This window comes from Pteropus alecto, unplaced genomic scaffold, assembly GCF_000325575.1.
Source record: "Pteropus alecto unplaced genomic scaffold, ASM32557v1 scaffold43, whole genome shotgun sequence".
In the NCBI taxonomy this organism is placed as follows: Eukaryota; Metazoa; Chordata; class Mammalia; order Chiroptera; family Pteropodidae; genus Pteropus; species Pteropus alecto.
Window position 1 is genome coordinate 4,408,003 of NW_006435764.1, and position 23,340 is coordinate 4,431,342.

A 23,340-nucleotide genomic window follows, 5' to 3' on the forward strand; every position below is an offset into this window, starting at 1 on the left:
CAAAATCTATTTATAGCTTCAGACAGGACTTAAAGGATTCCTCTGGTCACATTTCAGACCAATGCCTCCATATAGGAAAAGGTGGTTTGGATCCTAATTTGCTGATTTCATTGCAAAGCTATCCAAAATTTGTGCTCCCTTCTGCTATTTTATTGCACATTCACGTAGAAAAATTACCTTGTCCTCCTAAAACCACTTCCTTGCCTTCATTTGGAGAATTCTGCTTTGGGAATCTACAAACAGGACTCTTGAGGTTTACTAAGTACTGTGCTGATACTGGCATAATAGTGGACAAGATGAATACTAATTTCTACTGAACTCTCACCAAGGTCAACTTAATCTATGATTCTCTCTAGATACAAGTGGGGACAATGTCCTAATAGGTTCATTTCTAGGGTATTAAGCATGCATGAACTGAAGCAAAGTCATAGAACCAGCATCAGATTCCAACCCCCATCGCAACTATGACCGTACCTTTCCCCCTTGATGGATGTGATACCAAACAGAGGTACCACCAAAGTCCACATGGAAGTCAGTATAGCAGCCTCGAACACTCATTAGACAGTACCTGATCCCAAAAAAGCAGCAGCATTAGTGCACTGACGAGAAAAAGACGACTTGCCCCACCACAATGCCCCATTCTCCCCTTGTGTACTTCCTCTATCTTCCACCCAAATCCACTCCCAGTCAGTGAGAGGAATGCAATCTCAAGTTATCACATTACCAGATTAACTATGTGATTATGGGCTATGGTACTATTACATACTCTTCCCTTTGGAACTGTAGAGGCTACTCTTTAAACAACGTAGCTTTTTGATCATTTAGGACATGAAGCAAAGCTCCTAAAGGAAGAACCACTCCTTGCTGTCACTTTGGTCTCCCATAGCATATCTGGAAAATCCAGGGTAAGCCACTTACTTCTGCACTTTGGGGTACTGCATCTCCAAGATGGCGTTTGTTGATTCAGTCTGACTTTCCTTCAAATGCCTTGGCCACATGTTATCTACCCAGTCAATGAAATCCACCTTTAAAAAGGAGGAGGAAACATTTAGGCTTCAAAGGAAGGGCTGGGATTAAAGAGAATTTGAAAGTCAATAAAAATGGAAGTTCTCAAAATACATATTGAAAGACTACAATTTAATTATAAGCAAACTAAAAAAAGCTGTTGCTGAACCTTAGCATCAATAGGCAAACATTCTAGAAAAAATTATTCAGTGAGAATAAAGACTAATGGTTCCATCAATATGATCATAAAGATAGCACTAATCAAAATGAAGTCATTAAATTTCACAGTAGTGTATAACCAAACTCTCCCTTCTGTGTCAGCACTGGTATAATCAACTCTAATTTTTTTTGATTCAATAAGAGGCACTATCTGGAAGGTACCTATAAACTTACCAAAGATATAACACTATTAGAACAACTAAGATACCAAATGTTGAAAAGAAAGAGAGAGCGAAAGAGCGAGAGAGCGAGAGACAGAAAGAAAAGAAAAGAAAAGAAAAGAAAAGAAAGAAAGAAAGAAAGAAAGAAAGAAAGAAAGAAAGAGAAAGAAAGAAAGAAAGAAAGAAAGAAAAAGAAAGAAAGAAAAAGAAAAAGAAAGAGAAAGGAAAAGAAAGAAAGAAAGAAAGGAAAAGAAAAGAAAAGAAAGGAAAAATAAAAAGAAAAGAGAGAAGAAAAGAAAAAGAAAGGAAGGAAGGAAGGGAAGGAGGGAGAGAGGGAGAAAGAAAAAAAAGAAATCCAATAGGGATTTGTAGCCTCGCATGAGCAATGTGCTATAGAATCTACTAGGAGAGGAATCAGAAGTTCCAGGTCGGTCATGTTTTCTGGAGATCATACGCAACCTCTGGAACTCATCTGTAAAATGAGGATAATTACCTCCAAGGATATTGTGAGGATTCTATGTAAGCACATGTTAAATTTTTTTTTGAAATAATGTTATCAGAGTTTAGGAATGTTTGAAACATGTGCTGAAAGAAAAGAGAAACAAAAGCAGTATAAACTTATGTGAACACTTCACACTGCATTGTAACATATCCTGCCCCCAAACACTGAACCCTAAGATAAAGTGAGCCAAACAACCATGAATCCAGCACTGCACTGATGTTGCAAATAATTAACTTATGGCTGTAAAAAATACCTATCTGGTAAGCTTTATAACATCATCTATATATTTGATCATTTATTTCTTTTACAATATATATTCCATCTAGACAAATGCATACAATCTGTGCAAAATGCTATGAAGCAAGTGTGTCCAACAGACACTCAGATGTAAACTGTGGGAGTGTTTGGAAGTGAGCACCAATGACAAGCAAGTTGAAACAAGCAAGACAAGGAGCAACTATGAAGGTTAACTTGGATGCTCCACTTCAAAGAATTTCTGCTTAGAGAGCTAACAGTTTTAACCAAGCATCCACTGGGCCTAGAATACTGGTGTAACCCAGATTCCTTTCTTTCCCTCGAAGTCTACTTTCTGTTCTCTAATGTAGCGGCCAGGATCTCCTATCTCCTGGTATTATCCTTTGGAAAGCCTTTAACAGAACAATGAATAATTGTACTTATCAATACACTATTAAGTTCTTACATTTGGAAGAAGAGAGGAAAAGTTAGAAACACATGAATATTTTTTAGCAAGTGTTCAATTCAGAAAAGCTGAATTTCTTTGGCCAGATTTCTCACCTGCAGCAGTAAGTCACTCATCCTGGCCTCCCTTTATTTGCTAGTATTAGGCATCGTCTGACTACCAAGAGAATACTGTGGTAAGGTGCTCATATTTTTTTCCTTAGGTTAGTCTATAGGCTCTAGATGGACAGGCTTTTTGCTAAATGGACTCATCCATATGAGAGTAAGTCTCTAGTAGGGATAATCACCAGTTTCTACCTGTTCTGCACCAATACAGGGCCAAATTGGCAATAAATGCAACATTTAGGATCTAATCTACTCATACACTATGCAAAAACAGTTCATGGTCTTCCATGAACTAAATTCCACATCAACAAAGAAATCTGCATTTTCTATCTGTTGCTATTTTTTATCTACCTCTCAGCTGCTGCTAGAATGACAGCGATAGATGATCTTGCTTGTCTCACCAGAGAATCTCATTTTATGCTAGCACCCACAATGAGCACTTAAAAGCTGCCCACCTTACTTGCCTTGCACCTACTTATACACATTCTATTCCTTCTACCTGGAATTCTAGTCTTCCTTCTCTTTGCCTCATCACTTCCTTCATGTCAAGCTTAGGTATCACTTCCTCCACAGAGCTTCCCCAGTTCTCCTCCAGTTTAGATTAAGTGGGTCCTTCCTACTGGCTCCCATGACACTCTGTATTTATTCACTTTTGAAGCACTGCCATATTGCGGTTTATATAAATGCTTTTTTCCTAATCTTTCTTCCCCATGAGACTCTTAAGCATTTTGAGGATAAGAATGATCTTATTTTCCACAGCACCTAGCATAGCATGTGGCGGGCACTTAAACTAATAAGCTAACTCTTAAGGTGTGAAGGTCAAAGTGAACAAGACATTATCTAGTTTATGTAAAAGATTATTACACGAATAAATACATTTCTCAAAACTCATTGAAATGTACATTTAAAATGCATATATTTTATTGTATATCGATTGTGTCTCAATAAAAAAAAGTTGGTTTTTTAAAAAGCGTTATGAAGATATATTAGAAAAGATCTAGATAAATGGAGGGATACATTGTAGGAGGTGGGGAAAAAGTAAGTAAGTAAATCAGACCCCAGTGGAAGAAGCATGTTACTGCTTACAGAGCAAAGTCACAGAAAGCTTACTTGCTTTTAGGAGGTGACCTTGGTAATAGTTCACTCAATCTCTCTGGTAATAGCTCGCTCAATCATCTTTTAGGTCCCTAAAACATACTTATGCATTGTCCTTTTTCCTCTAGAAAATTTTCTATTTCTGAGCCCTTCCATAGGTTCTATTCCTCCATTTAATGGTACAGTAGTTTTCTAATTTTTAGAAAATGACATAGTATTTTTATCATTAAAACTAGGAACTAAATGAATAAACTTTTAAAGATGTTACAAAGGCGGCTTCAAGTGTGAATAACACATTTCTAAACTTTAAGAATGGAAACGTATGATCCAGTTCAAGTTTTAATTTTATACCTACAATCGTATTAAATTGAAATTCTGAAACTATCATAGAACGCATTTATAAACAATGTTATTGTGATTATTACATGCTTCTCTAATTGAATTCTTTATTAAGTAAATCATGTTTGGCTAATAAAGGCTAAATTCTAACCACCTGTATTTCCATATGACCAAACAAATAATAATTATTATAAAAAGGACTTTTGTCATTCTTAATGAGAAATTCTAGTTACAGCATTTCTAGTAACAAGAAGCAATGACAAAAATTATACTGTCTGTTCAGATAATAATGAAATACTATGAACATTTTCCCGTTGGTCTACATATATCAATGTACTGGTGATAATAATGCAACTTGCTAGTAAGCTGAAGGTGTGTAGGTATGTGTGTATATGTATGTGTGTGTACATACATATATAAAAAACAATATTAAAAGCAATTACCACATTTCTTAAAAAAATAATTAGTACATTCCAAGTTCTGCTGTTCCAGGTGAAATACTCGACAAAAGTTAAGTTCTGATCAGAAATCAAAGGACTAAAAATGGTCCAAAAATGACCATGTATATTTCAAAACTAAAACCAATCTCTTGCAGCAAAATAAGTGCTCTAAGCGTCCTGTAGGCAGCCGCTACTGTGCCAAGAAATGGGTAAGATAAGTGTCTACCTTCAGGAGGCAGATCCTGGATCAGTAAAGATCAAAAACTAACTTTCTCTCAGGCCGAATGATCAGTTTATTGCTACCAGGCATCCAGTAGAATCTACTCAAGAGATCAGCTCATAAAATAATCACATGCCTCTAAACCAGTTTTCTCCCAAGGTTCTCAGCAAGTGTAAACCTATAGGACAGAAATTTATTAGACAAACTTCCTTTGACAGTTCTTACAAGAGTGAATTTTAAGTCTCTTCTCCATTATGTGCAAAGGCCAATGATCCTAAATTAAGTTGCTGGTGATGCAAATCAGAATGGCTCCTCTCTATATAAAATTCAGCGATCTTGTAAAATGATGAACCTTCTGAAAATACAAGTTATTCTCATCAAATTGTCTTGTTTATCTTCATCTTCGCATGTACGAACAGTAATAAATTCTCCTAGTATATAAACAACCCTCTTGGTAACAATGGCAGTGTGGAGAAAACGGCTAGACTCACCGTGGAGGGCCGCTGCACCATATTCTCCAGCCTGGTGTGGCTGAACTCCAGGCTGATGACATTATAGAGTTTTTCTCGCTCCTCCTCTGGGGTCTCATAGTAGCGTGTCCACTGAGCCATGGTCATTTCGATGCCTTTTTGTGTGTTCACATCCATGACATCCACCATGCGACGACTCCCTGCCAAAAAAGACGCATCAATCAATCTCTACTGAGCCACCAATATCTTAAAATAAAATAAGAACATAAAATACAAGTGGAAGGAAACAAACTATCCTTTCTTATTCAGAGTATTCATAAACAAGGAGATGGCTGTGACCTGAAGATGGATAATCAACAGAAAATACAATCACAGAAAATGAGAAAGACAGCAAGTAATATTAAAAACAACAATCACTCCCTACGGCATGTTTACTATATGATCAAGTGCTGAATCTCATATTCAATATCTCACTCAATCCTAACAATTCTAAATGCTAAGTACTAGTCTCCATTTTGTAGAGAAAACAGGTGTTAGGTAACTAGCAGGACAAAGAAAGACAAAAACCCAGGTAGCCCAACTCTAGAGTCAATGTGCTTATCCACCGAGCTCCACCACTCTGATGTAGGTTTGAAACTGAACCTAATCCATTCCACAATTTGAAGAAAAGATCCACTATTTAGTGAGTATTAGATTAAATTTGAATCTGTCCATTGTTTTGTTTAAAGGGTTATTTCCCAAACCTGTCAAGTATTTCTAATATAAACTCCCCTTTTCATGCATTCCACAAATATTTACTAAATGAGAAAGTAACATGATGGATACAAAGAACTATCTACATCAGATTCTCAACCAACCATAACAACTACAACAAAAGGCAGAATGCCACAAGAGGTAGCATAAAATAGTAGGGGAAGAAAACAGCAGCTTTGGAGCCAAAGAGATCTAAGTTTAAATTTCAACTCTAATACTACTTGGGCAAGTTATTTAACTGCTCTGAACCTTAATATCGTCTTCTATAACTTGGGAATAATATCACCTTGTGGGCCACTGTAAGGATTTAGTCAATGAAGTAAAATGTTTAACACAACGTAGGTGCTCAAACAGTAGTTAAAAATAAAGGAAAATATCTTTTTTAAAAAAACTAGATTGAGCAGAGAAAGCTTTTAGGAAAAGAGACAAAAAAGACATTTGAGTTGGGCCTTGAAAAATAAATAGAATTTCAGCAAGAAAGATTCAACAGAGAAAATACAAAACAGAGGCAATAGTATGAAGATAAGATACGGAAAAGCAGTACAGCTAAAAAGTTAAGAAAATGGCGGTCAAGAAAGGGAGAGAATAAAAAACTGCTGTTGGAATATTAAGAACACTGTTCTGGATAAAAAAAAAGAGGTGGTGCATAAATACAGTGGACTATTAGTCATAAAAAAATGAAATCTTGACACCTGCAACAACATAGATGGACCTAGACGGTATTGTGCTGAGTGGAGTAAATCAGACAGAGAAAGACAAATGCCATATGATTTCACTTACATGTGGAATCTAAAGAATAAATAAACAAAACAGAAACAAACCCATAGATAACAAAGAACATTTTAATGGTTGCCAGATGGGAGAGGGAAGGATGGGTGGGTGATAAAGGAGAAGAGATTAAGAAGTACAAATCAGTAGTTACAAAATAGTCATGAGATGTAAAGTAGAGCGTAAAGAAGTCAATTATATTGTAAGAACTACATATGGTACTAGATTTATCAGGGTGATCACTTCATAAGTTATATAAATGTCTAATCACTATGTTGTATACCTGAAACTAATGTGATATTGTATGCCAACTATAATTAAAAAATAAAAAAATTATTAGAAAAAAGAGTATTATTCTTTGTGTGGTGAACACACAATGCAATATACAGGTGATGTATTACAGAACTATACACTTGAAACCTATATAATTTTATTAAACAATGTTACCCGATACATTTAATAAAATTAAAATATCGTTCAACTTGTAAGAGACTAACAAATACTTACTCCATACCTAGCCTTGGCAGATATACCAAGTTGTATTAGGATCTAGTCCCCTGACTTCAAAGAGTTTACAGTTTAAAGAAAAAAGGTAATAGGCAAGAGGATAAGAATATGGCCACAACGAAGTAGACATGGCAGAATACATATAAAAATATAACTGATAATATAAGGCAATGGACCAAACTACTCTATATACTGGAAGAAAAAGATAAATGCTAAATCTAAACTGACTTGAAATACTTTACACCCATTAAGGATGGCCACAATACACACACACACACACACACACGCTTTTTTAAAAAAGGTAAAATAACAAGTCTGGTAAGGATACAGAGAAACTAGAAGCCTCGGACATTGCTGGTAGGAATATAAAATGGCATAGCTGCTGTGGAAAACAGTTCGGTGGTTCCTCAACAAATTAAACATAGAATGACCACGTAACTCAGCAATTCCATTGCTAGGTATATATCCAAAAGAATCAAACTCAGGTGTTCAAACAAAAACTTCTACATGAATGTTCAAAGCTGTTCTTGTCACAACAGCCAAAAGGTGGAAGTAACCCATATGTCCGCCAACAGATGAGTGAATTAACAAAATGTGGTCCACCCACAATGGAATATTATTCAACCATAAAAATGAATTAAGGAAACCTGGAAAACATTATGCTAAGTGAAAGAAGCCAGACATAAAAGGCTACATAGTTTATTATTCCATTTATATGAAATGTCCGGAATAGGCAAATCCAGAGACAGCAAGCAGATTAGTGGCTGCCAGGGCCTGAGGGAAGGTGGGATGTGGAGTGACTACTTAATGGGTAAAGAGTTTCCATCTGGGGGTGATAAACAAGTTCTGGAGCTAGATATTAGTGATGGCTGCACGTTGTGAATATAGTAATGCCACTGAATTGTATGCTTTAAAATTCTACAATGCTAAGTTTTATGTTATCTGCATTTTACAATAAAAAAATTAACAGTTAAAGTGAACGCTTTCCTTCAAGAAGGTAGACAAAGCAAAAGCAGTTCCACTCTGCAAATGCTACCAGTACAATTAGATAAAGTGACATAATAATAGCTAATATTTACTGAGCACATATTAAGTGCCAGACTCCGTTGTAAGCACTTCACATTTAAGTAACCTGTCTGAGGTTACGTAGCTAGTAATTGGTGGAGCTGGGATTTGAACCTGGACAGTTTTGTTTGAGCCCATATTCTCAACCAATATATCCCATAAACATAAAGTTTATATGATAGAATAGTTTTCTTCTTTTGGGGATGTGAACTGACACTGGAAATGCAACATTCTACTTTGGCTTTGGATTAGCCAAAGCGCATGTAGTGATAACGGATTATTGTAATCACCAATATTTGTTCACTGCATTCTCACAATCGTTGGTTATCCAAAGGGGGCGGGGGGAAGGACCATCCAGACTTTAAATAACTTTGACATAAAGTTAGGCATTTGTTGACATTTTTAAGTCTGTTAGGTTAGATACAATCATTGCTTTATTTAAAACAACAGCAAAAAATATCTGTGACCATTCGCAAATGTATCTGGAAAATCCAAGGCTACAAAGGGCTTCCAAATAGCATTATTAGCAGTAAGCATATGATTGGAGAAATGAAAAAAGTAGGAAGAAATTCAAAAGAAGACTAGTGATTAAGTCCTTATAATTGTATAGCTCAGAAATCTGGGCAAGTCTATGATAAGATCCAGAAGTTTATATTTTTTTGCAAGTATCACAGATGATTCTGATGCAAATAATTGGTGGACCACAAACCCACAAGAATGTTTGACCAATAGAGAAAAGATGTAGTGATCCGTTACCTTACAGATCCAGGGAATTAACTGTCCTGGAGGTCCATTAGGAAAAGAAGTCAAGTGATGGACCAATAAGTACGCAAGGAGGTTTTCTGAGGCCCTGTGAGAAAGCCCTGCCTTGTGAAGAGCAAAAAGTGTTTTACTCATCAAATTTACTGAGTACCTCCTCTACTCCAGAGGGCTGTGCTAGGTACATGTGCTTTGGCTAATCCAAAACTACATAGTGACAGGCAGATGGCTGGAATCTAACACAGAAACAGTGAGGGAGTGAAAAATACAGGGAATTAGAGAAATTTCCTCTACCTGAGCTATATCAGTGACTTTCACCTCTTGGATAAGCAGAAGAGTTATTTGGCTGTCTAAAAAAGGGCCCTCAAGTGGCCAAGAGATAGTATTGCAATATTTAATTTTCTAAAGCAAGAGATTGCACTGGAGCTTCAACACAGAGGAAGTTGTAGTGTTAGGAGGAAAGCATCAGAAAACTTTTGTTTCATGTCCTGTTGGAAACATTTCTAAAAGATTTTAATCCACATTACTGCTTTATTGTGTATAGGAGAGCGACCATCTCCAAATTCCTGAAGATCCTAGTGTGTCTCAGGGCCCCAGAAGTTTTCTTCTTTAACTAGATTGTTCTAATTTGCTTTATTTTCCTAAATTTTGAATATAATAAAATATAAATCAGATTAAAGATTCAAGTTAACCAGCCAATAAAGAGAAATTTTAATGTATCTACTTCTCAGCTTACAAAGTTTCAAGCCTGGCTCAAGTTACCAAATGTAGTATTGGTAAAAATTTCCTGGAACTTTCTCTACTACTTTCAGGGGAAGAAAGAGAATCACATATGAATGAAGCTTCATTCTTGGCTCAGATACAAAATTTCATTTTCTTGGGCAGGCTGCCCTGGAAGGCAGGCTCTTCATGAAGAGAAGGGGGCAGGCACAGAGATAGAAATGATAGGTGAAAATGCAGTAGAGGTTCAAATGTTCTATGTCTATTGAGTGCTAAATGAAGTAACTTTGTAACCCCCTTTGAGAAAATTCTCAGTTGCTAAATAGTAGCTTCTAATCAAAAAATTACTGCAAGATACATCAATGTTCCTAAGCCTTCAAATCTCAAATTTAAGATTCAGTCTTAAGTTTAAAATCTTTGCCTCAAAAACACAAAGGCCACAAGCTTAATACTTACCCACACACATTTTGACATCATTCACAGTGAAGTCTGGATCTGGCATCCTGTAAAACAAATACCAGTAAGTATAAATGGGAAGCATAACTTCTGTCATCAGTGCCTTTTCTTAAAATACTAAGAACTCTCCAGTTGAGACACATCAATCTTCTTATTTAGGCTTAAAATATATTTTAAATATAAACGATTACGTATGCACATATATACACAAGAAAAAAAGAATGTTCATCAAAATGTTAACAGCGATTATTGCAGGGTATATTTCAGATTTAAATTAATTTTTTTAGTTCATCTATATTTTCTCATTTACCTATAACAACCATGAATTGTTTTCATAACAAAAGAAATATACACCCTTTTAAAACTAAATGGGAAATTATTTTCAATTTTCAATCTCAATTATCATCAATTATCAATACTTCATTGTCTGTAGCCCTAGGTGTAACATGGACATTTTACAACCATATCCAATCAAGCCAAGAACACTTACTTTATTCCAAGTCCATCAGAATTCTTGAAAATCAGAGGGTCTCTTAAGCCACCCCGCTGGATATACTCTACATTAAAATCTGTCACCATAGGAAAACAATTATTAGAAAGGCAGGAGACAGAAAAAGCTGGAAAAAGATAACTGACAAGCAGGACTCAGGAGTTTGCTAAGTCTTTATTTCCACAGTAAATCCATAATTTAACCAACAGGGAGTAGTGCTATTAACAAATCATCTCATAATTCCTAGGCAGAAATTATCATCACCCTGTCTCTTAATAGCCAAAAATTTAATTCTGTCCACTGCAATACACACCATGACATCCCCGTCAGTCTGCCAAGGAGCAAAGCTGCATGGTACACACGGAATCACACACCTCGGTTTTGGTGAGGCAGGTATATGTATAAAAGAGGTTTTATTGTACTATTAATAATCAAACCCAAACAAAGGGATGAGAGAAAAAGGAAGAGAGGCCTTTAGAGAAAAATTCCAACAATGTTACTGCCCTAATGAACGCTTGCTGCTTTCAATACAATAGAGACTGACTCACAGGGTTGGAGAATTGAGGGTGGGGGGTGGGGGGCTGTGACTGGCAATGTATAATAAGAGAAAATAAAGATAAATAGCATCACAGCATCAACAGGCAATATTTTGACTGCATAGACACTGAGCCCACAGTTCCCAGGGTCTACAACTTCCTACATCAAGGAGCTGCAGGTCTGAACCAAAATGATACTGACCTTTTCCTTCCATAAAAGTAACAAAATTTGCATTATATTTGTTGGTGTGGAGTTTCTCTTCCAAGTCAAAAGTTCTTTTCCCTTCAATTTCATCATCTGAAATGCCATCATCTTCATAGCGTCGTCGCATGGTACCACGCTGGGGAGAGATGATCATTAAGGATGAAATCGTGTACTTTTTCATGCCTATCTAAAAGTGGTTATAGTTTCCCTGACATGTGCAAAGTGCTGCTTTCAACTTCGGTTGCTATGTCAAGCATCAATTTTCCTTGCCTTATAGATCTTTCTCTCAACTGTCAATTAGTGTTCTCAGAATGTACAGAGTATAACAAAATTTTAATGAGCCACTGGGTTCCCTCCTTGGGACTTGTTCCCTCTGCTAACTTTCAGCCTAGAGATATAAATTTACAATAAAAATTTGACCAAATAGGGGCTACCAAACATTTTATTTGTCTATTATTGCTTATCGAAGTGGGAACAAACTGTCTTCATAGACATCTCAGGCCAGGATACAAAATATAATTTTTTCATAGGGGAAAGCTATACCTAGATTAGCTTTCTAAAACGACCTTCAAAAATAGATTAACACATTTGAATTAACAAAGCAAAAACTCTTTAACATCAGATAAAGGAAGAAAGTTCAGCTAAACAATATCATTCCAAACAGCGACACCATCAAACAACTTTTAGCTTTAAGAATAATGTCTTCCCAAAGAATATACACGAATGGCCAATGGGCCCATGAAAAAGATCAATATCATTAGCCATTAAGAGAAACACAAGTTACAACCACAATGAAATACCACTTCATACCCACTAGGATGGCTATTATCAAAAAGGTGGAGAATAATAAGTGTTGGTTCAAGAATGTGAAGAAACAGAAACCCTCAATATAAAATGGTGCAGCCACTTTAGAATACATTTTAGAAGTTCTAACAATTCCACTCTCAAGTGTGTGTGTGTGTGTGTGTGTGTGTGTGTCTGAATATTTAGAGCAAAAAAAAAAAAAGCCAAGTGTGTGTGTGTGTGTGTGTGTGTGTGTGTGTGTGTAATGGAACATTATTTGGTCATAAAAAAAAATGAAGTACTTACTGATATGAGCTACAACACAGAAGAATCTTGAAAACATTAAGTGAAAGAAGCCAAACACAAAGGACTATGTATTGTATAACTTTATTTACATGAAATGTCCAAAATAGGCAAATCCACAGAGACTGAAGTAAATGAGTGGTTGCCAGGGGCTGGGGAATGGGAGGAAGAAGAAGTGACAGTTAAGGTTTTCTTCTTGACAGTTGACTTAAATCAGAGAGAATGATGGCGAGCCCCCTTTCCATGCTGTATAGTTTTAGTTTACATTTGTCATTTTGCCATCAAGAAAGGCATCTTCCTTTGGTACAGTATTCTATATAATTGTTGGTTATGTACTAATACTTAATATTGTATGTGGTTTTCACAGATAAAACCAACCTGTAATTATATTAAGTAATTCAGAACTGCTGAATTTGTTTTTCAAGTGAACCATTATAAGAATTTCCAAAACATTTTGCCTAACTTTCACTATGAAAATATTATATAATTTTTGTCTTGAAGAACAGTTTTCCTATCTTCTTTATAACTATTTATCAAATGGTAACCCATGTGGTTTCTATAATGGTCATTAAGCATTTATTAGAACAATTACATTTCACTTCAAAGACTTTTCTAAGGGAAACTTAGATTCATATCTCTTCCTCTATTTTCTTTTTCTTTCTTTTAAAACTCTTTTAATTGCTTTTCCTTCTTGGAAACGACCTGAAATTTTGTGGTAAACCATATCTCGGATTAGAATTTATCATATGGCTTTCTTATTTATAGGATAACTTATAATTCTATAAATAAAAAATAGAAATAAAAAAAGTGACCACTAATAGAATAGATTTATTTCAGAAGTGATGAAAATGTTCTGGAATTATGTAGTGGTGATATTTATACAACTCTGTAAATATACTAAAAACCAGTGAATTATACACTTTAAATGGGTGAATTTCATGGTATGTGAATTATATTTCACAAGCTATTAATTTTTTTAAAAAGATAACATGTTGCTTATGCTGCAAATTTATCTTTTGGTATATTTTACTTTAGCCAGTGTTAAAAAATTGCTGATATCTCTTGAATACATATACAGGGGACAATTGGTATGGGAGTGGTAAGTGCAAAAGGAAAATAGTCCAGTCCTAGTATGTGCTAAGAAAAGCCCAAACTGGAAATTAAAGTTAGATACTGATGATCTAAAATTGATTTCATGGCACTTGAATTTACATAAATACATAAGAAAATGAGACACTGGCGAAAGGTCTCTTAGGGAATGGGCGTCAGAAAAGGGGAGAAATGAGTCACAAGAAATAAAAATTAAAGGAAATAAAGTTAACTGCTACACACCAGAGAAAAGCAAGATTCAACTTACCAGTTTCGGTAGAAATACTGAAGGACAGCTGGCATTTTTCCCTCATTTAGCAAAAAGCCTTGTAACGCTCCTAACCTAGCACCTTTACTGCCATTAAGTCACAGCTTAAAAGCCAAAAGAAGACTTGATTTTAACAGACCTTTCGCTTACTCCAATAATGGTATCACTGCTCATAATATTTTTAGGAATATTCATTTGAGGAGGGGTGTATTTTCACTGACAATTTCTTACATGGGTTTGGGGTTTTTTTGAAAGACAACTCTCACCTTACTTCATATATCTGTCTTTTAAATGAACACCAAAGGACAATTTCCAAGTATGTCATACAGCAAAGGCGATACCATCAGAATAAATGTATTTTCCCACAATAATCACTTTTTAAAGTATTCTTTTATACTATAAGTTCTAATATGCTTGTCAAATCCGTTATGTTTTCAAACTTCAAACTTTCCTAGGTCTGCCATTACCGATTCTTCTTCAGTCAGTAGGACATTATCACCCTGATTATCCCAACATTTCTAACATGGTAGCCAGAAGTTCCCCCATCCTTCCTTTCTTCTTACATGCTTTTCTTCTTCCTATATCAAGAAGAATCCTTCTTCTATTTGCCTTTCAATTTGGGGGAGTATAAGGATATAGCAAAGGCTCTCATTCCAGCCAAACTATGCCCATTTCTTAAAAACAACAGGAAAATGAATTTGAATTCTTGCTTTCTTTTTGATTGCTGCAACTGGGAAGTCAGCACTAATGTGAAAATTATTCATGTCAGTTTAAGATTGTCAAGGATAAGTTTTTTTCCTCCCCTCATCTTAATGTAAACCCTGATAAAAGTAAATGTCTATAACAAATCTCTAAGTGCTTTAGAAACCTTCAATCCTTGCGAGAACCAGGAAATCAGTAGGCAGTAACACAATCTGCTACAGGTAAAACCCAAAAGCCAAGTCCACTTAAATACTAAGAAAAGCAGCCACCAATCTCCTCCAGCCTGCCAATATTACCAAATAAGTCAAAATGGTTTACTAGAGTGCTGTACTATTTTATTTTAGGTGCTTTTCATACAAGTGATTTTAGGGAGCCTAAAAGGATGTTTTTGGCCTTCCATAGATGCCAGCCCTCACTGAACCCAGTAGCACAGTAAATAGGCAGCAACTGAACACTGAAATCTATTCCAACTACATTTTCAGTCAAAAGCAGTTTGTACTTTCCAGGTTTAACAATGAGCTGTACTCCAGAATAACCGATTACAGTTTATTCTATTTAGATGATCAAACTATATAGCAAACTCATGTTTCCCAGAATCCAAATAATAAAAGAATGTAAAACTGCCTTTAAAAAATCGCCTCCTGATCAAGTGGTAATTAACTGTATTAAATGGTAAAAATGACTACATAAATGAAATACTTAGATTAACTCAAGTACTGACAGATAAATCAAGCTGAAGGGTTACAGGTATTAGACTAGTATTCTCCTAGATGGTTAGCTGAAGAAAAGACAATGATGCAAAACTAGATGTAAACAGTTATCAATTATTACATAGAAACTTCTGGCATTCTCTTTCTTAAAACAGGTGGTAAAGGATATTTTTTTCAAAATGTGTTTACATAATACATTTAAAAGTAACATATAAAGAGTCAGGAAAGCAGTAATTCTGAGCAGAAAACAGTTACTGATGCAATCATCTGCCTCTCAGACATTTGGGAGAGTAGAATGGGGTGAGAAAGAGAGAAAAATCATTTTTCTGAGGGTCAGTTCAGATAAAATCAGACTTACCATGTAGAAAAATGGCAAAGCTATCCAAGGCTAACATATACTCTGGTGAATATAATGTGACCATTAACATGATTTTAACAAATAACACTGAAAAGTACTTTTGAAACATTAAGTTTAAAAACCAGCCCATGAAATTACACCTATAATATTGCAACATTGTTTTTCAAAGCACACATAAAAAAGAAACAGTAGAAGACAATAGTTTATATTTGTTAACTTTTAATGATAGGCAATGGGGTCCTCAGGATCCCCAAACTATCTTTTTTTAATACTTTTTATTTTTTTATTAAAAAAGTAATATAATAGAATAAAAGACAAAAAACATATGATCAGATGCAGAAACAGCATCTGCAAAAATTCATCCACCTTTCATGATGTCAACAAATTAGGAATAGAAAGGAACTTCCTTCAGCTGATAAGGGCATCTACCAAAAACTTCACAGCTAACATCACACTTAATGGTAAAAGACTGAAAGTTTTCTAAGATCAGGAACAAGACAAGAATATCTGCTTTTGTCACTCTGTTCAACACTGTGTTAGAGGTCCTAGCTAAGGAAATTAGTCAAGAAAAAGAAATACAAGTTTAGAAAGGAAAATGAACTTTCTCAACTCACAATGATATGATCTTTTACATAAAAAATTGTAAGGCATCCACAAAAACAATAACAAACTTTCAGAGCTAATAAAATCAATTACATTTCTATATATTAGCAATAAAATATCCAAAAATAAAATTAAGAAAACAATTCCATTTACAATAGCATGAAAAAAATACTAAGGAATAAATTTAACAAAAGAAATCCAAGGCTTGAATACTGGAAAAATGCATAACGTTGTTGAAAGAAAGAAAAGCTAAATTAATGGAAGGAAAGACATCTCATGTTCATGGACTGAAAGACTTATTATATAAGATGGTAATACTTCCCAAATTGATCTACTGATTCAATACAATCCCTAACAAAACCTCAAATGCTTTTTTAAAGAAATTGATAAAATTATCTTAAAATTCATAAGAAAAGCAAGGGAACCAGAATAGTCAACACAATCTTGAAAGAGAAGTACAAAGCAGGAGATAACATTTTCTCATTTCAAAACTTACTATAAGTTTATAGTAATCAAGACTGTGTGTTGCTGGCACGTGGGCAGACATATACATCTGTAAAGCAGAACTGAAAATCCAGAAATAAACCCTTACATTTACAGCCAATTGATTTTCAACAAGGATGCGAAAATAATGCAATGGGGCTGGAACAACTGGATGTCCACATGTAAAAGAATTAAGTTGAATTGCTACTGCATACCATACATATACAAAATAACTTAAAAAGGATCAAAGACTTAAAAGTAAAGGTTAAAACTACAATTCTTAGGAGAAAATGTGGTGTAAATAGTCATCATGACTTTGGATTACACAATGGTTTCTTAGATACGACACCAAAAGTGTAAGTAACAACAGCAGATTAACTGGACTACTTCAAAATTAAAACTTTTTGTGCTTCAAAAAACATTATCAAGAAAGGTAAAAGGCAACCTACAGAATGGGAGAAAATATCTGCAAATAATATTATCTCATAAGGGTCTAGTATCTAGAATATATAAAGAACTCTGACAATAATGAGACAAAAAATAAACACAGGTAAAGGATTTGAATTCATATTTCTGAAAGATACAACTGACCATCAAAACATTAGTCATTAAAGAAATGCAAATCAAAACCACAAGGAGATACCACTTCACACCTATTAGTCAGATAATAAGTGTTGGGTGAGGATGCTGAGATAGTGAAACCCTCATAAAACTGGTGGGAATGCAGAATAATACAGCCCCTGAGAAACAGCCTGGCAGTTCCTCAGATTGGTTACAGAGTTACCATATAACCCAGCAATTCTGTTCCTAGGTATCTGATACCCAAGAGAATGAAAAACATATGTCCACACAAAAACTTGTACACAAATAGCAACATTACTCATTATAGCCAAAAGGTAAAAACAACCCAAAGGTCCATCAACTGACAAATGGATAAATATAGTATATCCACACAATGGAATATTGTTTAGCAATAAAAGAGAGTGAAGTACTGACACATGCTACAATATGGATGAACTTTGAAAACATAATATTAAGTGAAAAAAAGACAGTTACAAAAACATTTGGAGTGTTAGGTGGCTTCACTTAAGTCTGTGCCTATGTGGCTACAGTTTCCACTGTAAACCAAAATTAATTTTAGACTGTAATAAAGAACAATAAGCATTTATTTGAGCAAAATAAGCTGTAGCCCAGGAGATATAGATTCAGGTAGCAACCTAAGTTTTGTTCCACCGAAAGAAAATAAACAAATGCAAATAAAAGAAACTGTGTTCCACCAAGACAAAGGGGAGGCATCCTTTTATAGTGGAAATTCCTGCCCAGGTTCCCAATTAGGTCCATTTTATGTAAATGAGATAACCAAATTGCATTATGCAGTTCTGACTAGACAGGGTAGGTCTCAGTCCGTAGAAACAAAACCAGGGTTTCCCTATGGCGGTTGACTCAGTTTAAACAAGCGTTTAAACAAGTGGGCATATAGTACAGAAAGCCAAGAATAGTCTTAGGTTCTTCTCAGTATATACAGAGGAGCCCCTGTCACAGCAAATGGCAGCTAGACTCTAATTATTTATAAAATCTGGGCCCTCAGTTGACCATGAGGATTCCAATTCGGCAGGTAAATTCCTTCTTGGGGTTCACATCAGATGAATGTTTCTTCCCGGAGTCCACCCCACGAATCATGTGAGGACATGGTTAACATGTACATTTTGATTTAGCTGGTCCAGGGCTGGGCCTGAGCCTAAGCTTCTGCACCACTGGACACTGGACCACACCTGGAAGAGTGAGGCTTAACCTCTCCAGAGCCCCGCTGCAGTGCACGCGAAACCCCTGCCTGCAAGGAGCTTCCACCCAACCATGTACCACGCTGCCTGGCTCTGTTATTAAAAAGACCTAGGCCTGGTGAATAAATAATTTTGGCTTTTGTTAAAAAAAAGAAGAAGAAGAAAAAGAAGAAAAGAAGAAGGAAAGAAAAAAGAATAAGAAATAAAGAAAACATAATACTAAGTGGAAAAAAAGCCAATCACAAAAGACCACACATTGCATGATTACATTTATATGAAATGTCCAGAAAAAGCAAATCTACAGAGACAGAAAGTAGATTAGTGGTTGCCAGGGGCTGGAAGGAGGAGAAAAAGGAAATAATCGCTAATGTGTATTCGGTTTCTTTGGGGTAATGAAAACATTCTGGAATGTTTGGAGTCATGATGTTTGCACAACTTTGTGAATATACTAAAACTCAAAGAATTGTATACTTTAAAAGGGTAAATTGTATGGTGTATCAATTTTGTCTCAATAAAAAATGACTGGCAATCTGTAAAAGAAAAAAGTAATACAACATATATATTTAAATAAAGCAATGTATTTTTATAACATGAGAATAAAGTCTGATGTAGACCAATAGAAGACACTGCTTAATAACATTTTTTGAGAGAACACAACTTTTTCTAAACAATTTCTATAGCTGTTTTGATATTATATGAAAGGTAGCATAAACAAGTGACTAAAAAAGTTAAGTATTTAATAAACTACTATAATGCGCCACAAATGCAAAAGCACTTTGTTAGTTCTGAGAATTTCCACTCCATCTATTGATGTAATTCCATATTAACAGATTAAAGGAGAAAAATTACATGATCATCGAGATCTGTGCTGATATAGTAGCTACTAGCCACATGTAGCTATAAGACTTAATTAAGATTAAATACATTTTCAACAAATGATGCAGGGAAAATTAGATATCTATATGCAAAAGAGTGAAGCTGTACCCTTACCTTACACCACAAAAAAAAATTAACTCAAGATGGATCAAAGACTTAAACATAAGAACTAAAACAATAAAATTCTTAGAAGAAAACAAGAGAGAAATCTTCACAGCATTGGATTTGGCGAAGACTTCTTGGACATGACACCAAAAGCAAAAGGAAAAAAACAGACAAACTGGACTTCATCAAAATTAAAAACTTTTATACAAAGGATACTATCAAGGGAGTGAAAAGACAAACCACAGAATGACAGAAAATATTTGCAAATCATATATCTGATAAAAGATTAAAATGTAGAATACATAAAAAGTTCTTACAACTCAACAACAAAATGAACAATCCAAATCAAAAATGGGCAAAGGACTTACATAGACATTTCTCCAAACGAAAAATATAAATGGGCCATAAGCACATGAAAAGATGCTCAACATCACTAGTCATCAGAGAAATAGAAATCAAAACCACAATGAAATACCATTTCACATCTATTAGGATGCCTATTATCAAAATCCAAAATAACAAACGTAAGCAAGGAAGTAGAGAAACTGGAACCCTTATGCATTTACTGGTGGTTATGTAAAATGGTGCAGCCTGTGTGGAAAACAGTACAGCAAATACTCAATACATTAAACATGAAATTGCAATATGATCCAGTAATTCCGCTTCTAGGTATATACCCAAAAGAACTGAAAGCAGGGATTCAAACAGATATTTTTACACCAATGTTCATAACAGCATTATTTACAATACTCAAAAGGTGGAAACAATCCCAAATGTCTATTGACAGTAAATGGGTAAATAAAATGTGGTGTGCATATATATACACAAAAGAACAACATTCACCCATAAAAAGGAATGACGTACTGCAGCATGGATGAACCTTGAAAGCATTATGCGAAATGAAATAGGCCAGACACAAAAAGATAACTTTTGTATGAGTCCACTTATAGAAGGTACCTAGAATAGGCAAATGTGTAGAGACAGTAAGTAGATTAGAGGTTACCAGACAGGTAGGAAGAATGGGGACTTACTGCTTTATGGTTACAGAAGTTTTATTTGAGGTCATAAAAAAGTTTTTGGAAACAGTGGTGATAGCACAACATTGTGCATGTAATTAATGCCACTGCATTGTAAGTAACCACTTAAAAATGGTTAAAATGGCAAGTTTTATGTTATATATATTTGAACAATTAAAAAAAGAATGGACTATACCAAAAATCACACTTAGAGAACTATTGTACAGGTCTATCATTTTATATTTTATAGCAAATAGTTTTTCTTGCCTAACACACTCTTTGAGAATCAGGAAATATGGCATTATTTTACAAATAAAGAAAAAGAGAGGTAAAACTGACCTAAGTTAACCCTTTTAGACAACAGAAAATCAAGAGAGCAAAAGTGTCTGTAGGGAGAACTTACCTAGTGTCAAATCTACTATTACTACTTTGTTGTGTGATCCTAGGCAGTTAAGTAAATCACTTAACTTCTCTAGATCCTAATTTTCCCTGGGAGGTAAATAATTTAAGGTCCCTTCGTATTTTGAAATAAAGTCCTCCGCAATCTAATTCTAACTAAGATCTGTCTTGTTCCCATTTACATTATACCATGTTGAAAATTTGCTACATACTAGCCCCCAGGTCTGTCTGTCCTTATTCAAAGAATATCTAATTCCAGACCCAGTCCTCTCTGACCTGACCAGGGAGGGACTCTGAGAGAAAGAACTGGTGGTGGGTTGGCAGAGTAGCCCACCTAGAGACTTCCACGTCTTCCTCCTGTCCTCCCACATTCACTCCCCATATTAAACAAACCTCCATGAATCTCTATCAACCAGATGTTCTATAGAGACAGTTCCTTCTGGAGAGTTTAAGTAATTCCCATTCCCTAAGCAACACAAAGGAGTCAGAGAAGGAGGAAATTGTAAAAGACTTGCTATTTTTATTAATGACACTCAGAAAAGCTACTGCTCTGAAGGTGAACTATGTATGATGCCAGAGCAAAATAACAGTATCAAAAGCAACTGACATTTGAGTGCTTACTATGTGCCAGGTACAGTAATAAGCACCCTGCATGTGTTAACACACTTAAATCCAACATCCCCTATAAGATTATTATTTCTACTTTACAAAGAAAATGAAAGCTAGAAGTAACTTTGCCAAAAGTTACTTAAAAGCTAGTAATTGATGCAGCTGGGATCTGAACCCAGGCACTTGGTTCTAGAGCCAATGGTCTTAACCGCTGCTCTCCACTGAAATCATTTTAGAATGAAACTTCAGCCGCCCAGTATCAAAGGAAGGCCACCCAAAACAACTGAAATGGCTCTGGCACAGAGAGGTGAAGTGGTGGGACCTGTTGGCAACAAAAGAGACTATCTATCTATAATTCAGAAAATTTTGTTTGTTAGGTAAAGAATTAGTAAAAGATCTTCCCCAGAGCGGAAAGTGTCTGATATTTGCTAAGGGACACTGCATTTCTAGCTATGCCGCTGTTTCTTTCATATTCTACCATTCCCTATTTCTCATTTTAGCTTTAACTTGACAAATTATTTTACTAGTCAGTCACTCAGGTAATCTGCTTGAAAAAAAAATATCGCTATTCCTAACCAGAAACCATTTTATATCACAGGGTGCTTCGAACTTAGTACATTTACTGCGTATGCTATCAAAATCTGTTCTCATTCTCTATATTTGTAGTCAAAGTGATATCACACACCTTCTGTAAAGATGAAATTGCCCATATTTTTAACAAGATTAGTTTTTTCACCTCTGATTGTCTCCAAGATTCTGATCTATCTTATCCTACTACCTGAGAAAAAAATTTTAATTACAGAGCCTCTTTGCTGGTGATGGTATAAGCAGACAAGTAACAACTAGATTTTCATCTCCCACATCATGATACCACTTTAAAAAAGTTTGGGGGCATCTATTTAAAAATGTATAAAGCTATGTGGATTAAATCTGAATCTTTGCAACATATACTAAATCCCCTTTATAGCCTTAATGTGCACTTATACAAACTTTAAAGAAAGAAACAAGCTCAGGCTGGCACCCTGCCCCCTTCACAAACGTATGAACACATACATATCCCAAAAATCAACTGAACTTTAAAGTGTTTCATTATCTTTCTTTCCATGTTTTTGAAAACCTGATATTACTAGGTCACAGAGTGGGAGCAGATACATATATAGATTGCTGTCTACCCCCAAACACATACCCATGTGTATACTATAAAAATTATTATTTGAATATTTACAAAACAAGACACATTGAATATGGAATAATGGTGGAATAATGGTCAGGTGTTCTGCATACAAAGATTAAAAAAAAGGGCACAGTCTTAATCCCCAGGAGATGGCTGGTCAGTAGGGGAAGACAGACAAATAAATTATAGAATCATAGAATCACGATTCAATCTGATAGGTATTAAGACAGGTATATACAAATATCACTGAAGTCCGGGAGAAAAAACAAAATAGAGGAGTTGGCGAAGGCTCCACAGAAGTGACATAAGAGAAAATGTCTGTTCACTCAGTGCGACTTTACTGAACACCTAAGTTCCGAGGGCTATGGATACAGACTGTGTTGCTCCTCTATAGCACTGACCTCTCCAAACTTTTCTGGGTTTCCCGTCACCTTATTGAGTATCTCAGTATCTCCTTATTAATAAAAGATAGATATAGAGATATAACATTTTTCAAAAAAAAGAGTTATAATCTTTGTTTAGAAAATTTCATAATTTCCTTACATCTCATAAGGGGTTTTAATGAGA

At 35.2% G+C, this 23,340-nt stretch overlaps 1 protein-coding gene across 3 annotated transcripts in view; it reads right to left on the reverse strand.

Annotated features, from left to right (window-relative positions):
- The window catches only part of KDM2A (lysine demethylase 2A), an 89,262-nt gene that overhangs the window by 28,318 nt on the left and 37,604 nt on the right, over nucleotides 1-23,340 (reverse strand). For all 3 annotated transcript variants that reach the window (XM_006911034.2, XM_025046385.1, XM_025046386.1), the window contains exons 3-8: nucleotides 11,512-11,650; nucleotides 10,774-10,852; nucleotides 10,284-10,330; nucleotides 5,277-5,455; nucleotides 919-1,025; nucleotides 475-568 (exon numbers count right to left, since the gene is read on the reverse strand). In XM_006911034.2, coding sequence (XP_006911096.1) covers nucleotides 475-568; nucleotides 919-1,025; nucleotides 5,277-5,455; nucleotides 10,284-10,330; nucleotides 10,774-10,852; nucleotides 11,512-11,650 — 645 coding nt within the window. The remainder of the gene's footprint in view (nucleotides 1-474; nucleotides 569-918; nucleotides 1,026-5,276; nucleotides 5,456-10,283; nucleotides 10,331-10,773; nucleotides 10,853-11,511; nucleotides 11,651-23,340) is intronic.